General features: G+C 49.4%; 1 protein-coding gene across 2 annotated transcripts in view; it reads right to left on the minus strand.

Moving 5' to 3' along the window:
* Window positions 1-416: 416 nt before the first annotated feature.
* Window positions 417-17,822, minus strand: part of Clmn (calmin) — a 99,991-nt gene continuing 82,585 nt past the window's right edge. Inside the window, exons 7-14 of one of the 2 annotated variants that reach the window (XM_029540786.1) lie at window positions 15,560-15,753; window positions 13,920-14,002; window positions 10,673-12,343; window positions 6,792-6,988; window positions 4,370-4,430; window positions 3,681-3,751; window positions 3,101-3,193; window positions 417-1,858 (exon numbers count right to left, since the gene is read on the minus strand). In XM_029540786.1, the coding sequence (XP_029396646.1) occupies window positions 1,687-1,858; window positions 3,101-3,193; window positions 3,681-3,751; window positions 4,370-4,430; window positions 6,792-6,988; window positions 10,673-12,343; window positions 13,920-14,002; window positions 15,560-15,753 (2,542 nt within the window). In that variant the 3' untranslated portion in view covers window positions 417-1,686. The remainder of the gene's footprint in view (window positions 1,859-3,100; window positions 3,194-3,680; window positions 3,752-4,369; window positions 4,431-6,791; window positions 6,989-10,672; window positions 12,344-13,919; window positions 14,003-15,559; window positions 15,754-17,822) is intronic. The other variant, XM_021202180.2, reaches the window with a different exon arrangement.

Genomic DNA, 17,822 nt, shown 5'->3' on the forward strand with positions numbered 1-17,822 from the left:
AGCCCAGGCTAAATTTGGAAGTTAATTAAAGGTCTTAAAAGGACGGTTTTGTTTGAATGAGGACATTTGTGTACCTGTTTTTTTTTTTTTTCTACGAAGAAAAAGCAATAGTTTCAGAGTGGGGGGGGGGGTGGCCAAGTGGCCTGGGGGCTAGTGACCAGTCTATTGCTGGTAGGCTGTGTGACCTTGGCCAACCTGTTCTGCCTCTCTGAGTTCAGAGATGCTCCCTGAGGCCCATTCTGGACTAACAGTTTGTGGTTTTATAAGGGCTGCCTAGTGTGTGCTTGTTTTTTTTTTTTTTTTTTTTTTAAAGATTTATTTATTTATTATTATACGTAAATACACTGTAGCTGTTTTCAGCTGCACCAGAAGAGGGCGTCAGGTCTCATTACGGATGGTTGTGAGCCACCATGTGGTTGCTGGGATTTGAACTCGGGACCTTTGGAAGAACAGTCAGTTCTCTTAACCGCTGAGCCATCTCTCCAGCCCTAGTGTGTGCTTTTGGAGAGGGATAGCAAGGGCAGGAAGAAGCTGGAGCTTTCCCAGACTTGAGCCTTCGCAAAGAGGACAGAGGACACTGGGGTAGGGGCTGAGGAAGACAGGAGGATGAGGAAAGAAACCTTTCTCTTTCTGCAAGCTGCCGGCCCCAGCCTACACCCTGGTCCTTTCCGGAAAGCCTTTTCAAGATCTCTGTTTGGCTGACCGCAAAGGATGCTGGTGCCAAGGTACAAATGCATCCTGAGCCCAGAAACCTGCAGAAACCCTCCCAGCGCCACCATTTGTGGGAGCTTATTCTGGCTGGGCTACTTCCAGCCCCCTGGGGCACCTCATGCAGCCCCACAGGGAGTTCAGGTTCCATACAGAAGATTCAGCAGAGGAAGGGAGAGACAGGGCTACCCCAGTCAGCCAGGGCCTTGCTTTGCATGCAAATCTACACTGGCTTTCATCTGATAGGAGGTCCTACTGATGGGCAGGTTTGAAAACTAGAGCCGGTACCTCAATTCAATCAATAAAAAAGCGAATTAAAAATGCAACCCTCCGAGAACACGAAGGCAAAAGACGAGTGGGCTGTAGCTCACAGCAAACCTGGCAGAACACCCTCTTCTTTGGAGTCTGCCAGTGCCCAGGTGTAATTTCTGGGAAATGGGCAGGTATGTGCTGTTTAAGTCCCCAGCAATGGATGACCAGACTGGGGCAGGTTATAGGGGAATAGGCTCTTCACTCAAACATTCACACTTGGAGGCAAACAGGGTACCATTCTCCCTACAATGGACTCCGCTCTTTCTCAGAGTCAGGCAGACCCTCCCCTGAGATAAAAGTCAGTAACACAAGCTCCTCCAGGACCTTAGGGACCCACATGTGCGCATGTTAAGACCCAGGTTTGGGGTACACATTAATAAGGACTCGCATCTGACCAAACAAGGCACATAAGGAGGAATCTCATCCACAGATCCAGCCTCAAACCTGAGCTGGGAGCATACAGTCTGGGAGGAAAGCATGCTCGGGGCTTGGAGAATCAAGAGGACAGGTGAGCAAAGACTGATCCAGACAGCAACGGGGGGTGGGGCCTGCGCTCCCACGGACGTCTTCCATCTCTGCCCAGGTGGCTCAACCCTGAACAGACAGTGAGATGCGGTGACTCCGCCCTGGCCAGAGTCCTGTCTTTTTATTCTCCAGACACGCGTTTCAGAGCCGGCTGACATCAAGCTGGGGGAAGAGCAGCAAGCAGTAAACCAGGAGCCAGAGGAAGAGAATGAAATATATCACATCGGGCTGCTGGACAAACTGCGTCAGAGAGTCGCTGGGCGGGCTCTGGTTCCCCAGGGGCACGGCTTCTCCAGAGGAGTTGGTGCCAGTCCTGCAGAGAAAAAGAAAGGGACAGGATGGTTATTGGTGGGGGTCCCTGTGATTGGAAGACCATCTTGAACCTCAACCCCACAACCCATCCACAGATAAAGGCTCCCACGATACATCAGGGAGGTCCCCATTTGTGTGTGTGTTCCAGGAGAGGGGGTGGGGCAGGCCTTGGAGCACCCACACAGACCCCAGCCATCTCCATCACCCCTCCCTAACAGAAGGAGCCAGGCCAACCATTTCACAAATGACCACAGTGACAGTCATGGGGCAGCAGTTGTTTCAAAGGCCACACAACTACTTCATGATAAAGCTGAGCCAGGTTTCCTGGGACAGCCCAGGAGGAGGTAGGACTGCCAGCTCTCACCTACCTATGCCTCAGTTACTAAAGGGCTGATAATTTCAAAGCAGCTACAAGGGACAAACAAGTCAAGCCACCCCAGGTTTTGCCTTTGACAGGTCGCCTTCAGAAGAACTGCCAGCTTTGACTTGGGTCAGAGTTACCTTTCTTTTAGGTGGTGGGAGGGAGTGTTTAATGAGCGAGCCAGGTTGCTTTTGCCTGGCAGGTAATGAATGGGGTGCTAACTGGAGGGACTAGGTGGTGGCAAAACCCAACCATCCCAAGGAAAGGTAGGAAGGGATGGGTAGGGGACTGATGCACAGAAGCCTGAAGTATGAGCTGCTCAGGGCGATTTTCATGTCAATGCCTATGGGGCGGGTATGGGTGGGTTGTGGCATCCACAATGGAGTGATTTGTGGCTGAATACCAGACACGGGGTGCAATTTCCCTAGCTTGCATAGAAAAAAATATAAACTCTGTTGCTGGAGGTAGGGAACACTCTGAACATGTCAAGTTCTCCTTGCCAATGCCCTACCTGATCAACGCTAAAGAGCATTTTCTCCCTAGCTGCGAACTCCCTTTGGCGGAAAACTGAAATTAGCATTTCCATTTTAGGCTTGGGAAGGAAGCAGGGGATCCTGGTTGTATTTGTGTCTCATTTGACACATAAGAGTGGAAATCTAAAGCCCCTGCTCCTGACCCCTTGGGTGGAGACGACCGAGCCTGATCATCTCAACTCTTCCAAGCCTGTGCGAACCCGCAGGAGAAGGACGATAGGATCAAGTACTTCTGTGACTTTAACAGGGTCGGGGCTCTCAGGTTCGGGACTCTCAGGACCAGTTTATTACTGTAACTTGCGAACTATCAACTAGATAATTTAGCTCTCCACCAGTAACGAATACTTTCATAGACAGCCTGGCATGTTTGTACTCCCGCTTCATGTCTGCTCTGATGCCGTAGAACTGTAAAATCAGCTCAGTGAGCTTCTGAGAATTGTACCTGCAGCGGGACAGAAGGGATCGAGAGTCAGGCCCTACAGGGGATGATACAGCAATACCTCTGACGACCACCTTCTGCCCCAGATGCACACTGAGCTGTGCGCTGCCTCTCTGCACGGATTCAGGGATCGCTAACTTTTCCCTCATCCATTTATATTCACTTTACTTCATTTGGAATAGCTATTTTCTGGTATTTTTCCCAACTTATTAACAGCATGGTCAATAAGCCAGAGCTGAAGAATAATGGCCCCTGTGAGTTAGGATATACATATATACATGCACACACATAAATATGTATTAAAATAAACATATATTTATTTAATAGCTTGTTAAAATATATAATAATATATTTATATTTTATAATATTGGTAAAGACAAATATAAATACATAAAATAGATAATATACAAATATATAAAAATATATTTATAAATATAAATATATATAAATATATTTAAATTCCACAAACTTATGGAATGAAGCCACCAACCTGTTTAACACTCTGTTTCTCCTGTCATCCAGATCGGCTGCGTTCCTCAATTGAACATAGCTAAAATGGTCCTACAGTGAAATTTATAAACAAAACCCCGCAACCCAATTAGTAAAGATGAAATCTCTGAAACAGAAAACAGGGTGATTTTAAGCTTACAAAGCTGACCACGCCATGCTTTTCTCGATACTGCAGACATCTAGTTTCAAAAATCAAATTGCTACACAGTAGATACTTCTGCCTCCTCCCCTGACCCCCCCCCCAAGGGTGACGGGGAAGAGGCCCACCCACCACCTAACCTGGATCAGGAGTAAGGGCCTCTGCAGGTCTCAGCACTTGCAGATGTCACAAGGGACCCTCTAGTGACTGGGTACGAGTGCTCTGACTTTGATCTTTCCAGATGTGGGTGCGGGGTTAGGGAGGTGTCTTGGATTTTGGTTTTTTGTTTGTTGGTTTCACAAAGAGGCCTTTGGGCTTTGGAATCAATGCTTTATTTACACCCTTTCTTGCTCCAAACTGGACATCCAAGTGGACCGTGCTTAACAAGGTTTCAAGTGTGGCTGTCTTCTATCCCCAAGTTAAGGTTGGTGCAGGTCAGTAATCTCAAAGCTCAGGGCCGGGAAGGGGAGGAAGCAAGGAAAGGTACCAATTAGCAGGGGCCATGGGGAAGAAGAAATTCACATACTAACCAATTCCAAAGACCTATTAGTGTGTCGCCGAATGTAAATGCTGGAGTCACTGTGACTATTCCTGAAAAGCAAAGAAACTTTGTGAATGGGCACCACCTAGGGCACAAATTGTCCAATCACACAGCCACCCAAGTCTCCTCGACCTGGCACCTTCCACAGACACTGGGCCCTTATCTATACCAAAATGCAAATCAGAGTTTTTAATAGAAAGCAGGTCACATATTTCTAAACTTCCAAGGGTTTGGGCCAGGATTGGGGACTTTATATCCAAGCATCCTGAGGTTTTAGGATTCACCTACAGTCCCCTGCACGTTAAGGACAGGGCTGGGCCCAAGGTCAGGAGGCTGGCCTTCCTCTCTGGTGTTCCTTGCTATGCCATTACATTCTGCCAATCTAGCCCTAGGGGATACCACCATTTTTTCCTTTCATACATAAGGAGGCTGATTTTATGCCCAAATCTTTGAGTCTGACATGGAATGCCCTTCTGTCTTTTGCGTAGAGCTGACACCCCCAAAGTGGAGGCAGGAGAATTCTGGGCCATCAACTGTGGCTCCTGGCTGGGAGCTGCCAATGAAATGTGGAAACCAAAGTTGTCTTCCCTTGGAGAAAGAATGGGTCACCCCACTTGCTTCAGAAGGCCTTAGGGCCTGGCTTGCTGCCTAGCAGGACTAGGTATCTGGTGGGTGCCATGCACCTTGGCACCGTGTCATCTCAAGTTCCTCTAAGCAAGCTCACTCCCTGGCCCCCAGAAGCCTGGCACTTGGCCTAAGTACATGTTCTCAGAAAGTTCCTGTAAGGCAACCTCGGTATCTCTCAATCTAGGTTTCGCTACATTACATTGCAAACACGGCACAGGAATGAAGCAAAATGTAACTTTAAAGTCAAAAGGGATCCTGGGGCCTCAGCAGCGTCCAGAGTGGCTTGATCCCCCCACGGTGCAGAGCTGGGAGCTCTGGAGCCCTGTTCTTGCCCTTATGTGTATGTAATACTTCCTAACTCAAAAGCACATTCCTGGTAAGAGGGAATGATCTCTCTGTCCCCTTGGCTACAGCAGGCTTCCCCATAGATGGGTTTGTGTTACATTGTATCAGTATGAGCTTTCTAATGGGTGTGATCCCTGACCCTCACTCGTCCAGCTACCAGGTGCTGAGGACCCATCTCCAGACCTCCAGAAGACCTGGGAAGCACAGTCAACCATGCGTTCATCTACCCAAAGAACCAAGCGCCCCCTAAAGGATGGAATCAACTCCATGCCTTGCCCAGGCCTGGGCTATGAAGCCAGTTCAAAGCCAGCCTAGGCAACTTAGTGAGACACACTCTCAAAAGAAAAAGCTAAACGGGAGCTAGCAAGAGCTGGTCGCCTAGCTCATCTGCCTAGCATGCATGAAGCTGTGAGTTCAATCCCCAGAACTACCAAAAATCTTAAAGGGAAGGAATGACTGTTCTGTGAAGAAAAACAACAAAAAAATCATGCTATGGTACAAGAATGCAGCAAGATGGCTCAGTGGTTGACTGCTCTTGCAGAGGTCCTGAATTCAATTCCCAACAACCACATGGTGGCTCACAATCATCTGTAATAGGATGCAATGCCCTCTTCTGGTGTGTGCCTGAAGAGAGTGACAGTGTGCTCATATATATTAAATAAATAAATCTTATTAAAAGGGGGGGGGGAATCCAAAACACCTGCTTGGAGGAGGTGTAATGGAGTCTTCCCTCCTTCTCCATCCCTCTCCTCCCACCCCCAACCAGCCCTCTCTACCAGAGGCTGAGCTGGAGTGATAAAGAGGACAGAGTTAAATGTAGCGGGACAGCTCTTCAGTTTGAAGGAGCATAAAGCAAAGTATAAACCCCACTGAGGATAGAAGGCCAAGGCCAGAGGTGTACCTGGGTCCTGTGGGTTCCAGGCCTCTCTGCCTAGGCCAGAGACCAACTTAGTCATGATCATCTAGGAGACAGGTACCCAGAGAAGGGTCCTATCCATTGCTACTCAAGCCAGGTGTCAGCCTCTTGGAAGCTCGTGTTAACTCGGTTTTCCCGGGGCCAGCAGGCTCCAGGACCCCCTTCACATAATGAGCTCACCTCGGTGCTGCCTGCTTCCACGGGCTGCAGAGTTCTGTTGTGCTGGTTAGGTCTACCCACACCACAGCATCTTTAGCCACACTGTGCCTGAACAAACCAGGGAACAGGAGCTGGGAGGTAACCGTGACCTGTTCTGTGACTAGTGTTCAGACTCTGTGTAGGGCATGGCCAGCCCCACCTCATGCCCATGGGCACGGACACGTCCTTGTCTGTTCTCAGCTCATCTCCACGGCTTTGCTTGCCTCTCCCTCTGCGGATGCACTGTCTATACAAGATGCTTAATCGCCCCCTAGAGAACAAGCCCCGATTCCGTTCCTAAAGTGAAAGGACCTTAGTAACATACCTGGAAGGGACCTTGTGTTCGCTGGGGTTTTCCTCAAGGTCGTCTGAGGAGCGGACCGTCCCAGGGGCTATAAATAATGAGCTTTCTACGTGGTCCACGTGTTTCCGTTTTTCCTTCTTTTTACTGCTAGTTGAGGCTTCCGTTAACTTTTCTTCTAATGGCTTTGTGGGCAGTTCCGGGTTTGGGGGTTCTTGGGACTAGAATACAAAATAGTTAAAATACAGGCCATCACTGTCTGGGCTCTCCTCCAATCCCGCCAGTGCCCCTTCCAATTCTGCTCATCTTGTACATTCCTTCCAGCCTGGATGGCCCAGGGAAGAAGCCCGCTCCACTTCCCACTCCTTGTGCAGAAATCAAGGGCTGTGAATGGATGGAGGGAAGGCAGCTAGAGTTTTTGGAGTCAGAAAGCTCTGGAACATAATCCTGCCTGAGTCACCTACTCGACCTTGAGTCACAGACTGTCGGTCCTTGAGTCTGGATTTCCCAGCTATCAAATGGGTACCCCCCCCCCATCACCCTCTTCCCTGTGGGGCACAGGGTTCCTTAGAAGGAGGCCCCTTACAATGGCTGAACTTTCAATACACTCAGCTACCGCAACAGAGGGACAGATCCTGAGAACCAGGTGGCTAGGTACAAAGGTGATCAATGGTTCAGGAGCAGGACACACACAGGCAAATGCAGTCTAGGGGAGGACACTGGCATTGTGCCTTTGCTGGAAGGGACCACAGGGCCACATCTCTAGTGTCTACTAGAAAGGGAAACAGCTAGTGTAACACAGAGCACCCGATAGCCATCAGCAACGCCCCCATTGAAATCTCAAGTGTGGGACCAGCAGGGATAACCTGCTCAGCTGGGGCCAGTCAAGGGATTTGGAGGCCAGGCCAGCTACTCAGAACAAAGCTCCAAGCAGGAACTCAAAGTGCTCTTAGCCACAGGAGACCACTGTTCCTCATGGCTGAGCAGAGAGACCTTTACCTCAAGGGGAAATAAGGAGAGGATTTTTATTGTACTTTGCTTTTTAGTGGGCAGAACAATACAAACTTGCCATTTTCTTGTCTTTGTAGCCTTCCCTTTCTTTTTTGAACGGAGGAGCAGGTAGGAAACAGACTCGGGGTTCTCCACACCACGGGCCTTGCAGGGGGGTTACACTTAGGGACCAAGTACAAAGTGCAGTTGGAAGCAACAGATAAACAAGGCATGGGGCCAGAGCCACAATGCAAGTTGTGCCACTATTACTCCCCCTAGAGTAATATTGGGAGGTTGTGCATAGAGCTGGGGAAGGAAACTTGATCTGTCCTTATCCCCGCTGGCCACCAGTAAGACTTGAGATAGGATGAGATTCCAAATCTATCCGACCCCATGATTCCAACCCAGGGCTGCCCCAGCACTCCTAGCTATCCACCTAACACTCTCCACAAAGCAGGTGGTGCCCTACCTGATTTGGGCAATTCCTGGCAATGAAGGGTCAGGCACTGAGCATGTGGCTCTGTTAATAAAGGGCTTGCCAGGCATGAAAGAAGCCCTGGGTTCGATTCCCAGCCCTGCCTAAGTCTGACCTAGTGGTACTTAGAAAAGAAGAGAATCAGACACTGAAGGCGATTCTTGGCTCCTTAGCGAGCTTGAGGCTAGCCTGGGCTACATGAGAACCTGTCACAACCAATCCAACAAGGGAACGAAGGGTCAGCCTTGTGTCTCCATAGACTGCCTGCCCTGGACACTCTCAGTCACCTACTCCCCTCACCTAGCTTTTTGCCCCCTGGCAATTTGGAGAATCATTCCAGTTGTCCTCCATATCTTCAGCTAAAACACTAGATCTGATCTCGCTGACGTCTATGCCCACTGCTGCTGGCTTCTGTCAGCTTCCCACAGGAGGCACCACAGGGGAGAACTGGCAGCCCACATGAGGCCTAAAGTGTGTGTGTGTGTGTGTGTGTGTGTGTGTGTGTGTGTGTGACTCTCAGCAACAGGGCAAGGAGTCAGGTGTGTCTCTGGCACCTCTGGAACCACCTCAGCTCTCTTCTCCATGCATGTGGCTTACAACTGTTGAACACATTGCTCCCTGCCCTGCCCTGAATAGCCACTCATGGCTGAGGACTGAAAACTCTCCCCATTGTCCCAAACTGGCAAACAGAACAGCAGCGAGCGCTGATGAAGGCAGCATACTGTCTCAATACTAAGCATTGCTGAGGGCTCTCCAAACTCCCTTGTCTGCAACCCACTGAGTATAAAGGCTTTCTTAGCCCTCCCAGTTCCACTCAAGAGCCAACCCTTGTCTCTGCCCATTTATCTTCTCGTTTTACTCCAAAGCAATAAGCACTTGACCCCTGCATTTGGAAGACCCTGCCAGGTACCACCCTGGTCTCTAGGGTCCAAGGATGAATACACAGATGCCCACTTACTACTCTTGGTATGGAAAAACAAACCCTGTGGATACGGGAAAGAACTGCCAGAGTGGGGTTGGCCCCACTAAGGCTGTAAGGTCTCTGCTAGGGCAGAAGCCAGGAGGAGGTGACCTCAACACAGAGCTTTGAAGGGTGAATGACCACTTGCCAAATTCTGGGTGGGGAAGGACCACCCAAGAGCATGGGTATCTAGAAACCAAGAGAAGCCGCCTTTGCTGGAGAGAGGCCATGAGGGATGGACAGCCAGGTGGGAGAGGAAAGAGTGTCAAAGGCCATACTAAGGAGGCAGGAATAAAGGAGAAATGAGGTGAGACTTGGGCCTTAGGGTCACCCCTCTGCGGGCTGCTCAGGACTGAACTGGGAGGGATGAGAGGTGTAACTAACGTCCAGGGAGAGATGAAAAACAGCGATCGAGCTGATCAGGAATAAGCTGGCTCCATTCTTAGTCAGATTCTGACACTCGGGAACGTCTTCCACTGGATTGCTGCCCTACACCCTCTCCGGCCTCTCTGGGTCTGAGGAATCTCCCTCTGCAGAACCCTTAGCAGGGCCAGCTCCATGTCCGATGCCACACTCTCTATTTCCACTGTATGGAAGTTGGCACACCTCTCTTTTCCCTCATTTGCTGATGTTGGTCACGATGTTTCTTCCAAAGGTGTTGAACCTTCCTAATACTGTGCTTTATGTTGTGGTGACTCCTGCCCCCAACCATAACATCATCTCCCTGTTACTTTATAACTCTGATTTTGCTACTGCTAAGAATAGTAATGTAGATATCTGACATGTGACCCGAAGGGGTTCGCAACCCATGTTGCTGAGTTGACAGGCACGTGACCTCCTGGAGCTGAGCCCAGGACCCCTTCTCTCACCTGTCTCTGCACCAGCAGGGCTTCGATGCCCTCTCCAGGATTCCCAGGGCTGCAAGGTAGTTCTTTGTTGAAAGATCTTGCCTGTTCCCCAGAGCATCAGGACAGGGCTCTGTGTACCTGCCCCTCTTATACCGGCCTTGAGCCACTGGCTAGACACTGGCAACACAATTGACTGAAAGTGTGTGCTCAGCTGCTCGAGCCTAGAATGAGTATTCCCCTTCCTGTCTACACAATCCATAGCAAATCACAGAAACTGAAGAACAGGGGTTCTAAGAATCAAGCTGGAGTCCAGTGCAAATTTGCCCTGGTCCCCAGGTGGCCACAGGAGATGACCTAGTAGTTCACTATTAATGGCTGCTTTTAAATGATCATTCCTTACCCTGCTGGCCCCTCACACACAATAACATTTGTCCTCTTAGAAGCCCTCTGAGTGGGGCCTGGGCAGGAATAAGATCAGCGGGGTGCCTAGGTGCAAAATTTTAGGAGGGACTCCCTTCTGGGTATCAACCCAGTACTTGTACTTGCTAGAGCCTCCTGTAAGGACATAAAATTCTACACCTAAGGGAAGGCTTACAGAGGGAGAAGCTCTGAGTTCTGAAATCTAGAGTACCTGCTGGCTTTCCACAGGGCCATTCTCTTTGGTTTCCTTTGGCTGGTGGTCCTCATGGGAGGGTGGAGAACCAGGTTCCAAGGCTGACGTGGGTTCCTCAGAACTCCCATCAACATGGGACACATGGTCACTGACGCTGGGGTGGCTGTTGTCAACAGGCAAGGAGAAACTGCAGCTGCTTTGAGAGCTGTGGGCCTCCTCCTCGTCCTCGTCGGCCTCCTCCTCCCTGGAGTCCTGCAGATAGCTCTCCTCTGGATGCTCTAGGTCTGCATCTTCACTTTTCAAATCCTCCCCGCCTTCCGCGTAAGCCTCCAGCACAGCGGCCAGGGGCACTTCGTAGTGAGGGTAGTAGAACAGGTCGTGGGGGATGACGGAGATCTTTGAGAGCGGCGGCGAAGGTTTGAAATCCAGACCTTCTTCGCTGTGACTCCTGAGGGTTTCCAGGCTGACGCTGGTGCTGGGAGGGATGAAAGGTGTTTCTTCGCCGACTGCAGAGAGGCCACTTTCTGCTTCTCCTTCTTCCTCGTTGTGATGACGAGTGGACTTCCTCTTGGCCTTTTCATACACTTCGGGCTTTTTGTCTGCAGGTGTTTCCGGGGGCAAAGCGCGGCCTTGGTCTTGTTCAGGATCCTTGGGAGGAGGCTCAAGCTCCTTGGGCTCCAATCTGGACTCGGTGGACTCTGTTTCTGCATGGGGAGATTTTGATTTCCTTTTCCCTGGTTTCTCAGCGTGATTCTCAGAACCCTCTTCCTCCCCACGGGTCTTCTCATGGGACGAAGGATCCTCACCAAAAGCCTGGCTGGTGGAGGCGAAATCCACTAGGTCCTTGTTAAACTTTGAAGCTTTTAGTGGGATGCATTCAAAGTAGTCTTCTTTGTCCATAGGCTCAACGGTCAGCAGCTGAACCTTGAGCTCAGTGGAGCTGGCCAGGATAGTATGATCTCCAGGGAATGGTGGAGAAGGGCCTTTCTCACCTTGACTGGATGGACTCTCTACAGTGCCGTTACAAAATGAGGAGTCCTGGGAAGGCTGAGCATCTTGGGGCACAGCATCCAGACCATCGGCCGTGCTTTCGGGGGCCTTGTCTGAGGCAACTTCCAGCACTAACTTGGCTTCCTGTTCTGGCTTCTTTTCCTTGGAAACCTCAGCCAGTGAGACATGGCCGTCCTGCTTTGACAGCTCCTTGGTTGCCTTGGGGCTCCCCTCGAAGCGGAAGTCAGAGCTATAGAAAGGGTCCTTGCTACATGAGGCATCCTTGTGCAAATCAGCCTCGAAGTGGACGGTTTTCTTGACAGGCAAAGAGTTGGACCTCCTGCCATCCTTTCTGGTTGATAAAATGGACGACTCTGGAGCTGGCTCTGCCATGGATCCAGTCTTCCCCATGCTCCCCTGGAGGACTTGGTCAATAATCTCGTGCATAAACTCTGTGGAGCTGTCTGACAGTTTGTGGCTCGGCGCACTATCCAGACAGAAGCCCGTTGGGCTCTCAAGCTGGTCACAGACGAAGACCTTGTCAGGCGGCGGGTAGCTGGTTTCATGGTTGACAGTGTAGGCCCGCTCTCCGTTCTCGCTGAGGAGGAGGACTCTGCTCTCCTGCTCAGAGGGGCTTTCTTTGATGCGGACAAAGGTGGACTCGATGGGGGCTTCTTTGTCTGGATTCACAAAATCTTCCTGCAGAGAAACACAAGACAACATTAAACCACAGGTTCTCCCTTCAAATACAACAACTTCCATCCTCCTCGTCAAACCCAAACATAAAAGCCACTTTAACAAGAGTTTTCATGGTGATGTCAACCGTCACAAGAGTTCTGTCCTGCTGAAATGCAGAAGTGCCAGGTAAATAAAAATATGAAATATGTTTTTTTTCAAAGAGATAACAACATACTGAATGGCATATTCAGTGTACTCCAATGAACAGTAGTGGCTAAGCTGCTTCACCCTGCTAGTGGAGAGGCTAGCCTGCCTGAGGTAAGGAAGGTCCAGCCACATTCTTACTGACAATGTGTCTCACCACGAAAGCCTGAAGTTAGAAGGGTCATGATCAAGCTACATGACCAACTCTCATCAGAGCCTTGCGATTCTACTCAGGGCCATCTTCAGTGTAAAAGCCAAGGCAGGGCTGAGAGGCAGAGAACAAGTCAATGGGGCTGTAGGGGGCGGGCCTCCATGAGTACTGACAGAGAGAACTGACCTCATCCTCAGCATGTAACGCCATTCTGTGTCAGCCTGTGATGCAGAAATGAACTAGCACTGAGGTGCCCCTAGGTTCCTGAATTGATCAGAATAAGCAACTCCCATTTAGGATTATGTATAGGTAGGTGTGTGTGTGTGTGTGTGTGTGTGTGTGTGTGTGTGTGTGTGTTCAGTGAAACCATGATAACTTCCATCCATACCTAAAACCTATCTTCAAGGGGCACAGTTTGTATTACCAGAGTGAGGAGGCTGAGGCAGGGGGACTGCTGAATGTTCAAGGCCAGTTGGGACTATAACAAGAGATCCTGTCTCAAAAATGCAAAAACCAACCAACCAAAACTCCAAAAACCAAAGAACAGAACACACACACACACACACGGACACACACACACAGGCATATACAGACATACCACACAGACACAGATAGACAAGGACACACAGACACACACATAGACAAGGACACGCAGACACACGTACAGATGGACATGGACACACACACATATACACAGACAAACACACACACACACACATACACACACACACAGACACTCATACCCCACAAGCATCCTGGCCACAAATGGTCAGTATCTTTTATAATTTTGAGCCTCCTATAAGATTTGGTGACTTAGCCAGGCAGTGGTGGTGCACGCCTTTAATCCCAGCACTTGGGAGGCAGAGGCAGGTGGATTTCTGAGTTCGAGGCCAGCCTGGTCTATAAAATAAAATAAAATAAAATGGTGACTTGCTGGACTATGCCTCTGGGCACCTAAAGAGTGATACTCGAGTGACAGGTGAACATTGTCGTCTTAATCAAGTTGGCCTGGGAAGAGGTTTGTGTGAGATGTGACTGGCTTTCTGTTCCACCGAGATGTATTATGTCACAGGTGGTTTAGAAATGGAAATAGGACAAGCAAGCAACTTGCAGTCACTTTGTTGCCATCAGCCACATAGACTGACACAGCCCCAGCCAGAGCCTTCGGCTGTTGTTTCTGTGCCTTGAATACCCAGGAAAAATGTCCAGTTTGTGAACTGAAGGGACGGGGAACAAACGTACAGGCTCCAACTCCGGAAAGCGCTCTAGAAACTGGGCCACGTAAGTCACAATGGACTGTTCATCCGGCATGTCAACCATGATGTCTGTGGAGAGAGACAGAGGCATTAGCACACTTTCTCCTTAAGACCATGGGGCGTTGGTGAGGAAGGGACACACACATCAGCAAAGTTTTCCTTTTTTCTTTTCCCCTGGAAGAAATTTAGACTCTGAGAGGGAGCAATGTCCTTGGCTAAAGCTGGCTGCCGGACAGAGGAGCTGGGACAGGGAAGCCTGCGACCCTCGTGCTCAGTGTTGTGCCTCTCCTTCCTTGGATCCATTCACTGTCATCAGCTCACTTCTGGTTCCATGAGCACATCTGGTGATCATGAAATTGGGGGGGGGGGTGTCCCAAATTAGACACCCCAGTATGGAAAGCAATGTGACAGAATAGAGTTACACATCTTAATGTGTAGCTGCTTGTACGTAGCTTCTGGAAACCTGCCCCCAGTTGGTTCTGATTGGTAACAAAGATGCCAACAACCAATAGCTGGGCAGAGCAGACAGAGGCGGGACTTGACTTGGGACCAGGAGGGAAGGAAGGAGAACCGATCCCACATGTTGGAAGAGCGTGGAGGAGAGGAGAGACACCAGGCCTAAGAATGGTGCAGGGCAGAGAGGCATGGCCGTCATGTGAAGGGCCCGGGAGAGCACAGCCCAGCTGGGCAGCCCTCCGGGCCCAGAGCAGCCAGGATAGAACACAGAATCAGTAAGAAATAGCTTAGGATTAACCGTGTAGAGGTTAGGCAGTGGCCCAGCTGCTGAGCTATTTAAGGCGTATTAAAATATAAAGGCTGTGTGTGTTTCATTCATGAATGACCCACCACCAGGATTTATTAATAGATAATTAATACTACATTAATGTTCTCCTCTAACTGTCATTCTGTAGGTGGGAGCTGGTCTTCGAGGTAAAGTCAAAGGCATGCTGGGTAATTAAGATGTTTATGGTCATGTTGTATGCAGAAAACTACCCTTCCTTCTCTTCCTCTTTTCATTCTCTCTCCCTCCTTCCCCTGCCTCTCCTTCCTTCCACCTACAGAGCTGGGGATCTAACACAGGGCTTCACACTTGCCACAGAGCTTCACTTCCAACCCCTGAAGTGATTGTTTTTGACGTAACCTCAATGACCAGGTAAATTTAGTATGCCTACAGGTGGACTGTTCTGTATCCAATATAAATAAATATAAACAGAAGATTATAGAAATATACTAGCCAAACATTGATATTATCTACAAGTGAAAAAGAGACAAAATTATACAGATACCAAGTGATGTCAATGATGTAGAAATTAGATGCACAAAGACGACTATAGCATAGGAAATAGAATTTTTTTCCTTCACTAGATTTTTATTTTAATTTTCTTAGTTTCCTACCTGGAAGAGCAGAAGGTATATTTATAATAACAGTTAAAAGGACAGAGAGGGGCTGGGTGTGGTGGCACACGCCTTTAATCCCAGCACTTGGGAAGCAGAGGCAGGAGAATTTCTGAGTTCGAGGCCAGCCTGGTCTACAGAGTGAGTTCCAGGATAGCCAGGGCGATAAAGAGAAACCCTGTCTCAGAAAAAAAAAAAAAAAAAAAGGACAGAGAGGGAGAATCAGCGTACCTTCCGGCTCCAGGAGCCTCGGGATATGCAGGGAATCATGTGCAATGCTGAAGGCCTTCTCCAGATTGTCCCGGGTGGAATCTTCCAGAGCCTGCTTCATGTCTACGAGGCTGGGGTCAATAGCTTTGATGACAGCCAGGAAAGCCAGGCCACTCCTCCAGCTGCCTGCAAAGTCTTGGACCGCCACACCATACCTGATGAGAAGAGGCAGGGTCAGCAACAACCCAGGTTAGTTTAGTAAAGGAGCCCAAAGAGGAGGCCTGACAGGGCTGGGTGCTGTTCCCCCTCTCCTGCAGAGAGCCCCCTGGCCTTGACCACCATGAGTGCTGCCCTAAGAATTTTCCAAATGGAGCAGGACATATATGTTATCCAAAAATTCAAGCCAGGCCCTCGGTTCCCAAGTCCCTAAATATATAAAGAAAAGATTTTTTTTTTTTTACAGTGCACACATCTTCAATGACAATGGAAAGGGGACATACAGGATGTTCTCTGTTGGAGACAGAGCCAGGAAGATCCAAGTTTCTGTCTCAGCTGCTTTTGTGTGCTTCTGGCTCCTTGTCCTTGGGCCAGGCACATACCCTTTCTGAGTCTCCAACACTACAGTTATAAAATAGGGTGGATGCAGGATAACCTTGTGGGGTACTGTTATGGGGAAGGGCGAGGTTCCCACCGGGATGGTCATGTCTAAAGGTGAACCTAGTGTGTACAGCAGGAGTACAGGAGCCACGGGATGATTGTCAGCTACTGGCATCATCAACACACATAAAATCACAACTTCTTTTTCTCATGTGTATGTGTGTGTTGTAGGCACATACACATGTATGTTTGCATGTTGGGTGTGGATGCACACATATGTAGCAGCTGGAGACTCATATCAGGAAACTTCCTTAAATACTCTCATTGTACTCAGTAAGGCACGGTCTCTTGCTTGAACCTGGAGCACACTCACATGTTGCTCTGGCTTGCCCTGGGAATCCCACTATGGCTATACAGCCTTCTGAGCTCTGGTATTACAGATGGCCCACCAAGCCTGTGGGTGCTGGAAATAAAAACTTTGGTCTTCATGCTTACCCAGTGTTGTAGTTAGGGTTTTACTGCTGTGAACAGACACCATGACCAAGGCAAGTTTTATGAGGACAACATTTAATCGGGGCTGGCTTACAGGTTCAGAGGTTCAGTCGATTATCAAGGTGGGAGCATGGCAGCATCCAGGCAGGCATGGTACAGGAGGAGCTGAGAGTTCCACATCTTCATCTGAAGACTGCTAGGAGAATACTGACTGCCAGGCAGCTAGCATGAGGATCTTAAAGCCCACGTCCACAGTGACACACCTACTCCAACAGAGCCACACCTCCTAATAGTGCCACTCCCTAGGTCACCCATATTCAAAGCACTGCATTCCACTCCCTGGCCCCCACAGGCTTGTTCAAACACATGAGTCTAAGGGGACCACGCCTAAACATAGCATAATGAGAAATACATTTGACTAAATTGGACTCAACTTCAAAAGTCCCCATAGCCTATATCACTCTCAACAATGTTAAAAGTCCAAAGTTCAAAGTCTCTTCTGAGATTCATCCAATCACTTAACTGTAATCCCCAAAGCAAGACAGGAAACCAGCTGGGCAGATTGCAAATTCTGCATCTCCATGTCTGATGTCAAAGCACTCTTCAGATCTCCAACTCCTTTTTCATCTTTGTTGACTACAACAAACTTCTTTCTCCTAGGTTGCTTCCACTCCCTGCTAGCAGCTTTCCTCAGCAGATAGCCTATGGCTCTGGCATCTTCCAAGGCAACTTTAATGTTACAGCTTCTTGTTCCAGTGTGTGGGATCCACACATGATCTTCTGGGCTCCTCCAAGGGGTTGGTGTCACTTCTGCGGCTCTGTCCTCTGTAGCACTCGAGGCTCTGGTTGACTCCACTCCACTGCTGCTGTTATTCTTGGTGGCCATCCTATGGTACTGGCATCTCCAATATGCTGGGGTCTTCCACTGTAACTAGGCTTCACCAATAGCCTCTCACAGGCTCTCTTCATGATACCAAGCCTCAACTCCTTTGCATCCCTTCAGTCCTGGGCCTTCAACTGCAACTGAGGCTGCACCTTCACCAATGGCCTTCCATGGCCTCTCACAGTGCCAAGCCTCAGCTGCTCTTCATGACCCCTTCATGCCTTCAAAACCAGTACCACCTCGGTAACTCTTATACATTACCAAGTCCAGCTGCAGCCCAAGGTACAACCTTGGCTATCTCTGGAACACAGC

The sequence above is a fragment of the Mus pahari genome, chromosome 7 (assembly GCF_900095145.1).
Source record: "Mus pahari chromosome 7, PAHARI_EIJ_v1.1, whole genome shotgun sequence".
Taxonomy (NCBI): domain Eukaryota; kingdom Metazoa; phylum Chordata; class Mammalia; order Rodentia; family Muridae; genus Mus; species Mus pahari.